Source organism: Gavialis gangeticus, unplaced genomic scaffold (genome assembly GCF_001723915.1).
Source record: "Gavialis gangeticus isolate Ggan-Ray unplaced genomic scaffold, GavGan_comp1, whole genome shotgun sequence".
NCBI lineage: Eukaryota > Metazoa > Chordata > Crocodylia > Gavialidae > Gavialis > Gavialis gangeticus.
The window spans coordinates 68,261,342-68,273,362 of NW_017729031.1; the positions used below are offsets into that span (position 1 = coordinate 68,261,342).

At 39.0% G+C, this 12,021-nt stretch overlaps 1 protein-coding gene across 1 annotated transcript in view; it reads left to right on the forward strand.

The window, feature by feature from the left end:
- ZC3H15 (zinc finger CCCH-type containing 15) overlaps window positions 1–5,474 on the forward strand; it is an 18,032-nt gene extending 12,558 nt beyond the window's left edge. Inside the window, exons 6-10 of the mRNA XM_019523062.1 lie at window positions 544–726; window positions 1,189–1,335; window positions 1,501–1,602; window positions 2,803–2,929; window positions 4,684–5,474. Coding sequence (XP_019378607.1) covers window positions 544–726; window positions 1,189–1,335; window positions 1,501–1,602; window positions 2,803–2,929; window positions 4,684–4,877 — 753 coding nt within the window. The 3' untranslated portion in view covers window positions 4,878–5,474. The remainder of the gene's footprint in view (window positions 1–543; window positions 727–1,188; window positions 1,336–1,500; window positions 1,603–2,802; window positions 2,930–4,683) is intronic.
- Window positions 5,475–12,021: the final 6,547 nt, after the last annotated feature.

Sequence of the window (12,021 nt, forward strand, 5' to 3'; positions counted from 1 at the left end):
CTGGAAAGCTTATTCCAGGCTCTTGCCACCCTTACAGTGAAGTAGTTCTTCCTGATATCTAACCTAAACCTATCTTCCCTCAGCTTGTGGCCATTGTTCCTGGTGACTCCAAGGGGGGCCCTGGTGAACAGACTTTCCCCAAGTCCCTGCTGCTGGCCCCTGATAAGGTTATAGGCAGCCACAAGATCTCCCCTCAGTCTCCCCTTGCGGAGACTGAAGAGATTCAGGTCCCTCAGCCTTTTCTCATAGGGCTAGCCACGGAGGCCCTTAACCATATGATGGCCCTCCTCTGGACCCTCTCCAGGTTCACATCCCTTTTGAAGTGCCCTTGTTGTTTTCTTTGTTTCTTAGTCCAAATACATCCAGATTCATTTTGTTTTAGATTTTGGTCATTCACATAGTAATTTAACAATAGTTGTAAATTATTGAGTTTTGCTACAATGCTATTCTTAAATATATAACATGTATTCACTTAAACTGTAGAAAGTGATGGGGTGTGGAAGGAAGGTAGAGTGCAACACTAACAGCTACTGTTTTATGCAGGTCTGCAAATATTTTCTTGATGCTATTGAAAACAATAAGTATGGATGGTTTTGGGTTTGTCCTGGTGGAGGAGACAACTGTATGTACCGCCATGCTCTCCCTCCTGGTTTTGTACTGAAAAAAGACAAAAAGAAAGAAGAAAAGCAAGAAGAAATTTCTTTAGAAGATCTAATAGAAAGAGAGGTAAAGTAACAGCAAGCTGGCGGTCATTGACTCCTAAATGTTACGTAGTTTGTCTTTGAATCTTGTGCAGCCAAGCACTACTATTAACAACTTCAAGTGAGATGCTGTTTGCCTGTGTTTATAGCCACTTGAGTGAAATGTTCCCAGTTGTTTGAAAAATGATTACTTGTTTAGAAAGTGTTAATTTCTCTGTTTTATTCATCTGACAAGAGTATAGTGAGTCTAGCTGAATATTTACCAGTAGGGGACAGTGGTGTTTTAAGTTAGCTTTTTGATTGTAAATTTGATTGCCTCATTTCACCCTAAGTAATAGTAGGAGTTCAGAACATAGTAGAGAAGTCAAATATCTTGTACAAAAAATCTTTATGAAACATCATCTCAGTCTTTCTAATTTGTGACGAAAGAATTCCTAAACTGTTTTCACAAAAATTAGCTTTAATTAGTTTCTCTTGATTTGTGCAGCGTGCTGCCTTAGGACCAAACGTTACCAAAATCACCTTAGAGTCTTTTCTTGCGTGGAAGAAAAGAAAAAGACAAGAAAAGATTGACAAGGCTGAGCAAGATATGGAAAGGAGAAAAGCAGACTTCAAAGCTGGCAAAGCACTTGTGGTATGTTTTACATAGAGTTTCTTATTGTACGAGGAAAAAATTAATAAGCTTTATAGTAAGGTGGCTGGCTTAGATTTAAACTGAGTGCATATGTTTGTTTTTTAATAGTGTTATTAATAATAGTTAGCACTGTTTAAATATTAATATCTGTTTTTTCTTTGATAGATCAGTGGACGTGAAGTGTTCGAGTTTCGGCCTGAATTGGTTGACGCAGATGATGAAGAAGCTGATGACACCCAGTATTCTCAAGGACCTAGTGAAGATGAGGTAGAGAAGGAAATATTAGCTCTTACCTGTAATATTTCAGGTTTTATTAAAAAAAATTAGAGTAACTTTTGCCAAGAAGGCTAATAGCATATTGGGCTGCATTGGTAGGTGTGTTGCCAGTAGATCAAGCCAAGTGATTGTTCCCCTCTTTTCAACACTCGTGAGGCCAAATCTGGAGTACTGTGTTCAGTTTTGCACCCCCCCACCACACCGCTGTAGAAAGCATGTGGACAAATTGGAGAGAGTCCAGCTGAGGGTGACAAAAATGGTGAGAGGGCTGGGAGATGTGTCTTATGAGGACAGGTTGAGGGAACTGGGCTTATTGGGTATTTATACACGTACGTTTTCATGCTGCGACGCACCAGAGATCCAACATGTCTAATTGAGTCTGCTCTGCGTGTGAGCTGATATATACAACAGCACGTGACGCAGAGCAGTGCACAAGTGGTGAAATGTGAATCAGTGCAGAAAATGGCAGTGGTGTACTTCTGAACTAAAACACCTTAGATGTGTTTTAGTTCAAAAGCATGCCGCCGCTATTTTCTTAGCATTGACGTGCATTTCACCATTTATACAAATGTATGCACCACAGTGCTGGGTGCTTTTAAAAGTGCCCAGTGCTGTGGCGCAAACACGGATACAAATGCACATTTAATCTAGAGACGAGAAGACCGAGAGCAGATTTAATACCAGCCTTTAACTACCTGAAGGGGGCCTCAAAAGAGGATGGAGTTAGACTGTTCTCAGTGGTGGCAGATGACAGAACAAGGAGCCAATGGTCTCAATTTGCAGCAAGGGAAGTTTAGGTTAGGCATTAAGAAGAATTATCTCAGTCAGAGGGGTAGTAAAACACTGGAACAGGTTACCCAGAGAGGTGGTGAAAACTTCATTTCTGGAGGTTTTCAAAACCCGGCTAGACAAAGCTTTGGCTGGGATGTTCTAGTTAGGGATGGTTCTGCTTTGAGCAGGGGTTGGACTAGATGACTTCCTGAGGTGCCTTCCAACCCCAACTTTCTATGATTCTTGGTCTTGACAGGCTTTCTATTAAAAGCAATTATTGAATTGTTTTTATTTCTTAATTGGCCATTGCTTAATACAGGGTTTATTTTATTATTTTTAAGAAAATCTTCCTTTTCACATCAACTTAAGTGGTAGGATGAAAACAATGAGTACTTTCAAAGAACATATCTCTTGTTTCAGGTTGAAGAGCCTGAGAAGGTAAATGATATAGATTTGCACCTGTATGTCCCAAAAGCTGTAGATGAGACTGGTATTACCGTGGCTAGTCCTGAGAGATTCAGTATGTACACTTCAGTAGAAAAAGATGGTAAGTTTACTTATTACCTGGTAACTTGGTGCTGTTTAAATAGCAGTGTGGGTTACCTGTATTGTCTAGCCTAGGAAAAAGTAAACACTTTACTTGTGATAACTTACCTTATGTAATCTCTTAATATTTTTCCTTTTTTATTAGACTTTTTTGCACCAATATCTTTAAGTTCACCTTTAACCTTGCTAGTTAACTTGAGTTAGGTTATAAACTTCAGGAGATGGGGATTTCACCTTGCTATTTAAATGTCTTTCTTCAGCATTACTGTGGCAGAGCACCTGCAGTGCCTGCCACTTCAAGGGCTGTAAGAGCAGTCAACAGGGTGCTGGCTAGCCCTAATGAAGCAGTCACCTGACTGCAGGAGGGTCCTAGGATTTGGAGGAGGGGGCTGATCAGGCTCCATTTTAGGTCCAGGCCCTCAGGGCTGCCACAGCACTTTGCTGCTGGCAGCTGAAGGAGTAACACCCAGCTCAGGTTCTGCTCAGAACACCCTGGAGGTAAGGGCAGGAGCTGTGGGAATAGCAGGAGGCTCCTGGTCCTGCGTATAACTGAAAACTACACCCTTCTGAGGAAGGATGGCCTGGTGGGTCTGCTCATAGTGAAGCAGCTCCCCAGAAATGCAAGGCCACTTACCTCCCCAGTGAAAGGTGGGTAGGGGCACCTTATAACCCTAGCCCCCACATGCTGGAGGGTTACCCAGGATCGGGGCCAGGCACATCTCTGGACACCTGAGCCCATATAGGGGTAAAGACCCTGGTTGCCTCAGTGGTGGGGCATAGTAGATTAAAATAGATAAGGGCCTGCATAGAGTAGGGTGCACAAGGGTGACCCAAAGTGCTATGCATATTTAGGTGTAGAGTAGAGCCTGTGTATGAGGGCCTGAAGAGCTGCACTGGGGGTGTGCCAAGTAAGGGGCATGAAAGAGACCTGAAGTATAGCACAGGGGCCAACTCCCATGAGAAATTCACTCAAGGGTATAACCCCGGAGAGGAGGGCAGCCAAGCCCAGGTAAGTCTACAGACACCTAAGGTATTAGATGGGCCAGAAGCCATGTTTGTAGTTATTAAGATATGCCAGTGTGAGAGCACAATGACTGTATGCTCCAGTGGGGAGTGCAAGTCCCAGTAAGACTCTGGAGCATTGGTGTGAGGCATTGTGATGATTTGAATACCATCTGCAAGGCATGGGACACAATAAGGGAAGGTTGGAGTCACATTATCGCCCTGAGCATTGGGCATTAAAATGGGTAGTCTCCCGCATTTAACAACAGGTTATTATACAAGAAGTCGTGTTGGGCAAGATTTTGGGTGGACTGCCCCAGAACAGGTGAGTGGGCCTGAGTAACCAGCCTGTTACAATTACAGTAATATGAAAATAAAGTAGTAGTAGTAACAATATAATAGTATGAAGCAGTTGGTTAAGATAAGGGTTTCAAATATGTATATGTTTTTACCCAAACTCTTTGGTTTAATTTTATAATATTTAAAACTAATCCTTTGAATTCACAAGTAATCCCACTGAATTCAGTAAAGTGAAATATAGGGGTCAGTGCTGCAAGTATGACTTGAAAGATGCCCCATATCACTATATCACATTTGATGAAAACAATTGAGCATATTTTTCAAACATAGCAACTTCTGAACTGGCAGACTCAAAAGCAATTTTGGAGTCTGTTTAGTGTCAATAGTTTTTTAATGATTCAGTGGTAAGAACTTGTAATGCTAGATCCTGTAATTTTTTTAAATTATTTTTAGATACCAAGTTAAGTGAAGCTTCAGGAGGTGGGTTAGAGAATGGGGAGCACATTTATTCAGAAGAGGACACTGAAGAAGAGGAAGAACAGGAAAATGGAGTCATTGATGCTGTTCCTGTTGATGAAAATCTTTTTACTGGAGAGGACTTGGATGAACTAGAAGAAGAATTAAACACTCTTGATTTAGAGGAATGAAGAATAAGAATTTCAAGTCCTTGTGACAAAGTGGAAGCTGACTACATATTTTCACCTAGAATTCTTGAACAGGATTTTTAGGGTTTCCCCAACTGATGCTGGAAGGCACATCAGACATCAGGATTATTTCCTCCAGCCTCGTCTGCTGCAGTCTCAACTACACTTCACAATAAAATATTCAGAGTAGTTCAGAATTGAATTGAGAGAGCTGACATCACAGAAAATGAGATTGTTGTAAATTTCAGCTAAAAGTAGGAGGTGTAACTGCTTTGCCAGTGTGCAAGTTTAAGAGGGAATGTTGCTGCCAGGTACAAAAACAGCATTCTTCACCAGAACTGCATCTTTTAATAAGTAATTAAGTTGATTTAGAAACCACCTGAATTATTTGAGCAATGTACTTTAAATGGAGCTGTTTCAGATTGAGATGTCCGTGCTCCTATAAGTGTTGGTTTGCTTTATCTGATCAGATGGATACCGAAGATGCAAATTTGTGAATTGATACTTCGCCTCTGGTGCCCTCTGTTTAAAATGTTTTAAACTTCCCCTTCACCTTTTGCCAACAAAATTGTAAATAAAGACTGTCCACTTTAAAATCATTATGATGACTTTTTTGTTAGAGTGGGATTATTGTAAATACTGTATATTTCCATGATGTAATGAATTAATACTTTCCATCAAATCCTGATTCAGAAGTAAATTTTTGTGGGCTTCAGCTAAGTCTGTGGTTGGTTGTAGTTAGTGTTATATTCCTAGATCTCCAATTAAAATATTTTTCTCTTTTCTCTACCCCACCAAAAAAATAATAAATTGAGAGAATTAACGTTACAACAAGCAGGCAGAAGGCTGGGTAGTTTTGCACTTTACAGACTTAACTAAATCAGAGCTGTATTGCATAAGCTTTTATAAGCAGCAGCTTGCTTCATCAGCATTTGTTAATTCACTGCTTACAGTATGTTATACAAGATGTTTACTGCGGGGTTGACTAATTAGCTCTGCAGTAAATTGTTTCTGTGTTAGTCTCAGATGTATATCTACTCTGACTTCTGCTTGCCTTCATGCTTATACGGCTAACCACCTCTTTGCTAAATCTCATCTCTGGTTTTATTAAGTCCTGTTCCACCTCAGCAACGATTGAATACTATCCAAGTTCTTCAGATCAGGGATCTTGTTTTCATGCATCCATAAAATCTCTAGCAGAAATGGCATTATTCAAATGAAATAATTTTGACTTCCTCCGAAGAAATCTGATACTATAAACATTGGTATCTTTAACCCCTAGAGGGCAGCAGTGTTAAGTTAATATGGCTTATAAATAATCCAAAAATATACTCATTTCCTAGAAATCCCCCCCATCTCCTTTCCTAAAAAAAACAAGGAGGAGGCATTGGTTCTGAACTGAAATGTAGTAACTTTATTGTTAGTGTTGTATTTATTATATAGTTCATACAATTACTTGTCAAAAAAAAAACCAAGGACTCTGTATTATGGATGAGTTTGCGCAGATGTGTTGACAGTGGGAAGATTAGTTATAATAGGTTGTTGATGATGTTGCTGAATGCCATTGCTAAAATAGCTACCGTAGACATTTTTGCCCTTTTTTTCTGTCTTTGTGTTGGAACACTTATTTTAAAAGCAACAGAAAACGGCCTTTGAGAGAGATGCCAAATGAATTATGACTTTTAAAATGTAAATGTTTAAAGGAAAGTTTCAGTGATCTAATTGTACTTTCCTAATTTTTCAGAAACTTTTCTACTATGACAATATATAAAGAGTACTGATAGGTCTTTAGACTAATACTTGCCTTCAGGAGCCCATTTAGAAATCAGGATGTCAAGAATGCAGTTTTCATTTGAATACAACATATGTAACCTGAGACAAAAGTAATTTAATCACTTAGCAGACTAAAAACACCTTCTAGTCGGTCTCATTTATTAAAATGAGCTTTTCTAATTATGATGTCTACTAATACAGAACATTCTGTAATTCTTTCCATTTAACATGAATAGTAGTAATCTGGCTAGTTTCTACACTACTTGATGTATCTGATTAAAAAAAGAAAAGTATATTGGACTTGAAATCTAAACATAAAGCGTCTGTTGTCATATTCTACTTATCAGTTCCTTGGTGCTAGCTATGTTAGTGCATTTTCTGACAGTGTAGTTAGTATCTGATGAGTAATTCTACAATGCAAATTTATCCAAGTAATTTTTCAGCCTGTCTGAATGGCATGTCTTGGTAGGTAGTAGCCTACCTAGCTGACTTCTGTTCACTCAGTGTGTTACTATGCCCCTTCTCTGGCTCATACAAATTCTTTAACTGAATTATTAATTTACACATAATGAAGATGATGTTTGTTATCTTCCAGACTACAGATGCTTTCAGCTTGCATTGTCAAATACTAACAGAGTTTCCTTTTTTTCCTCCATATATAGTTAGTAAATTAAGGGCTTGTTATGAAACTGTATTGCTACATAGAAAATCAAAGGTGCCTTTTGTTCTGAACTAAAACTCATATACCTGTATAAAAAAAATTCCAGCCTTTAATTTGTTACTTTACAATTCATCTTTAAGGCTGAACTTGACTGTTTTTGCTGTGTAGAGCACATTAGAGTATCTGAAAGTCTAAAAAGAGTAGCTTGTTTGTAGAACTCATTGCCTACAGTAAATTGTCAAGGTGTTGGGACTCTTCAGCCTGAGGAAAAGAAGACTGAGAGGGCCTGGTAGCAGCTTACCGCTATACAAGGGTAGTACATCAAGGGCTCAGTGAGCAACTGTTCACCAGGGCACCCAAGGAGAAAACTAGGAGTAATGGCCACAAACTCATAGAAGATCGATTCAGGTTCAACATTAGGAAAAACTTCTTCACAGTTAGGCTGTCCAGACTGGAATAAACTCCTTCCAGAGGTGGTGCAATCACCTACCCTGGAAATCTTCAAGAGGAGACTAGACAGTCACCTTGCTGGGGTCACCTGACCCCCAGTTATCTTTCCTGCTTGGTTCAGGGGGCTGGACCCGATGATCTTCTGAAGTCTCTTACGGCCTTCCAATTTATGAACAGCCAATGACCTATACCCTATATTAACAGAAATTTTAAGACTTGGCAACTGAAAAGTAACAACTCTCTGCTTTATTGTAAATATACCTAAATATAGTATTGGCTTCTGTAGAATTGCTTTGATGTAAAAAGCTAAATTTGTCTTTAAAAATGTTAGGTACTAAATCTATTTTTAGCCAGAGCAACCACCGAGTCTAATGCCATGCATAAAGGTAAGTAGGATATCAAGCTGTTTAATAAGTTCCAAAGTGTTGTGAACTACTGCATAAATAACACTGTAGCCTAGGAAACTAGGTACCAGCACTGGATAAATTATGTGAAATGTCAAAACAAGCAGGCAGAATAGATCTTTCCAAAAACTGTAAGAGCAAAGCATTCAAATTACAATATTACTAGAATATTTTATTTGCACTAAATATCTAAACTGCATGTTTCCCTTCAAAATTAAACGCCTTGGGCCCTACCTGACTGAGATGCAGGCTACCTGCATGATTAGTTGAAGACAATAGCAGTTGCATCTGTTCAGGACCTTGAAAGTCCCTGGATTTTGAAGGCAGTAATCATTCTTAGATAATGAAGGAACATTTTTCTGACCATGGGGAATTATTCTTAATCATGCCTTTTCTTCTTTTCCCTATCTGCACTGCCTATCTCGTGTGTCTTTGCTCTTCGTTTGTATGTCCTAACTTGTTTCACACATTCAAAGAAAAATATAGAAGTGAATTTGAGAACTGTACCTTTAACTTCCTTACACAGATTAACACCCAACTCATGAAAATCAAATGTAACCAAGTATTTTTCAATTTCATGTCTTGTACAAAGTAAGACAAACCTTTCTCAGGTAAATCCCCACAATGAGATGTTTACTCTGGAGTTGATCTACTGCAGAGCTAATTAGTCATCTCTGTGTACTGGTGTGGAGCTATTAGGCCAGAATCAAATAATTAACTCTGCTGTAGGTTAGTACTGCTTGATACAACTTATAGCAGAGTTATTTACTCCACTGCAACGTACATGTAGAAGCTGACCAGAGCTGGCTGGGGCACAAGGTTGCTACAGTGCAGATCTGCCTGCCAGCTAGCCCCACACGGTAGCATGCTTGTACCTCAGCCGCTCCACAGCTTGTTGAGCCAGGTCAGAGCTGTCCCAGGCTGGCAGACTGACCCCTGGGGCTCCCTGCCAGCTGTGGCTGCATTGACCTGACTCAACATGCTACAGTCCTGGGCACACATGTAAATGCTGCGCCCACAAGCAATAAATGTCAGCATTGCATTGCATTGATTGCACATGTAGATGTGCCCAGGGATCCATGGGCAGTTAAAATGAATATAGACCTTTTTTGATTTCTCTTTGCTTCATAGAAACTATGTATAATTTTGCAAACTAGCATTGATGCAACACGTGCCTTATTTTTTAGGTGCCGTTCACCATGTTGACTTTACCTAGAAAGGCTATTGTTCTGGTCTTTGTGCTCTTAATTTCTCTGATACAAGCTGAATAACCTTGAATTAAACTCAGATGTAGCAAATTGAGGCTTGATACGGTCATGTTCAAAGGAATCTTATGATGCCTCTACAGTTCATTGATTTAAAAGAAAAGCTAAAAAGGTAACATATATCTTAACGATAAAAGTAGTTCTTCATTCTTTGCTTCATGATAGATTCCTTTACATGGGCTCTTCATTCTGTTCAGTTTTTCTAGCTCTGAATAAGTCAGGTGTTCTTACCCTTTTGGCTCTGGTGTTCATCTACGTTAATTATATGTAGTTTATATTTTAGAGGTTTTTATACTCACCGGCCCACAAATGTGTAATTCTACATTCTTATATTCAGTATGTTAAAACCATCAACAAATGGTCAGTCTCTTGGCACTTGTCCCTTCTACATGCCCAGGAAATGTGGTCATTTTCCAAAATCTGCAGAATGTCTCATACTCCTTGTAGAACAATTACATCAGTCTACACTTGAAAACCATGGGGCATATATTCAAATGCTACACCCTAGAACTTTTTCAGTGAAAAGCACTTACCAGAATTTTGAATGCTCAAAAGTACTTTTGTTGAGTTTTTCACCACAAATGCACTGTAGAACTTTGCAGCACAACAGGAAGAGGTGTAAACTGATATTTCAAGTAGAGAGTTGACCATAGAAGCATGGTTTGGTAATGAAAAACAAAGATGACAATTTAATTAGAGTGTTACCAAGTTTCCTGTTACCTCTGTCCCTTTTTTAACCCTAATTATAATATTATAATTATAATATGGGGGAAGCAATATCTAACAAGGAATTGAGTCTTAATTCATTGTGTGAAAACCATAGAATCACAGAAGTAGGGTCAGAAGGGACCTTATAGATCTTCAAGTCCGACCCCCTGCCAGGGCAGGAGAAAAAAAACTGGGATCAAATGATCCCAGCTAGGTAGGCATCAAGCCTCCTCTTAAAGACCCCCAGGGCAGGAGCCAGCACCACTTCCCTTGGAAGTTGGTTCCAGATCCTAGTCGCCCTGACTGTGAAGTAGTTCTTACGGATGTCTAATCTAAACCTACTCTCCAACAACTTGTGGCCATTATTCCTTGTTATGCCAGGGGGCGCTAGGGGAAACAAGGTCTCTCCCAAACCCTTCTGGTCCCCCCTAGTAAGTTTATAAACACCTGTCATTTACCTGTCAAACACCTGTCAGTGTTCCCCATCATAGGATCTCTCTTGCATCATGAGCTGGGTAACATATTGCAAATGTACAATTTAATATTCTACTGTAGCTGTATAGATAGTATGCAGTTTTCTTTAAAGAAAAGCTGAAGGAAGCGATGTCTTTCCTTACATAATCACATTGTCTTTGCAAGTAGGCAAAATCACTCCACAAAAGTTGTCAGAACCTTGGAAGATACACTTTTGAAGGCAAAACTAAACAAATTATGTTTGGTTCAAAACATCCTGGGGCCCGATTCATTATTTTTGTAAAGGTGTGTGTGCCTCTAGCCAAAGTGAAGTAAAAATATCTGTTGTTATCCCCATGTGCAGAAGCACAACTTTCTGTACAAAACCTCTCTGCATAATCAAAGTCAATACCCCTATATACCTCATTTTCTGGTTTACAAAAAGGAGTTAACCTCTCTGAACATGCTGTGTGGAAATAATTTTGAAAAACAAATTCCTTTTCCAAAACAGCTGTGCCCTTTATGGGCACTATTAATCTTGTGTTTAGTTTGTAGCAAAGACGTGTTTACTTTGTCAATAAAATTGCATTCTTGGTGCCTGATCCATACTGTAGTGAAGTAAATGGGATTTGCTCCATTGATATTTAGGATCAGGATCTTACTTGTTTCTCTTTGGTGCCTTACATGATAGTTCAGTAAGCTAGTATGTGTCATTCAGATAAGGAATGATCTGATGTTTATTTTGGTAATAAGCTACAAAAAAGAACATGCAACAAGCAGTTCTTTCAAGTGTTTATATATAATTTTTTTTTCCTTTTCAAAGCAGAAACTAAAGTTTTCCTTTCAGGGAAACAGTGGAATTAACTATAGAGAGTAGGGAACATAGACAAGTTCCAAACATCACAAGGTGGGAAATTCCTTCTTTATTTCTAATACAGATGTATTAAGATAGGTCTATTTGTTTAAAACTTATCAATATGGCTTGATCTGGTAAATCACACTCATCTCTGTAGCCATCTTTGGTCACTCAGCACTATTAAGAATAGAAGATCTTTGCTCCAATTTATGTATATCGTGTCTTACATAGCACTTTAAAGTACTTAGAGCTTTTATCACTGTTAGAAATTACATTATCTTTCCTTTTGGTTTCTATATATGCTAAGATAAGTGAGGAAGTAAGTTTAGTTTAATCTTGTCTTTTCTTTTTAATTCGTTTCCATTACTTCAATAGATGCTCTGTTCTTTTCAGAAAGCTGCTGTTGTTGATATGAGCTCGATGACAGTATGACCCTGATACGCTCATATTCTAAAGGAGGTACTGAATATTGTCAAGAGGGCGGAATTTTGAAGCATGTATTTGTCTAACTCTGTTCTTACTGAAATCTATGGGACTTTGGTCGTGGACTTAGTTGGGAGTAAAGTAGGGCCAGTGC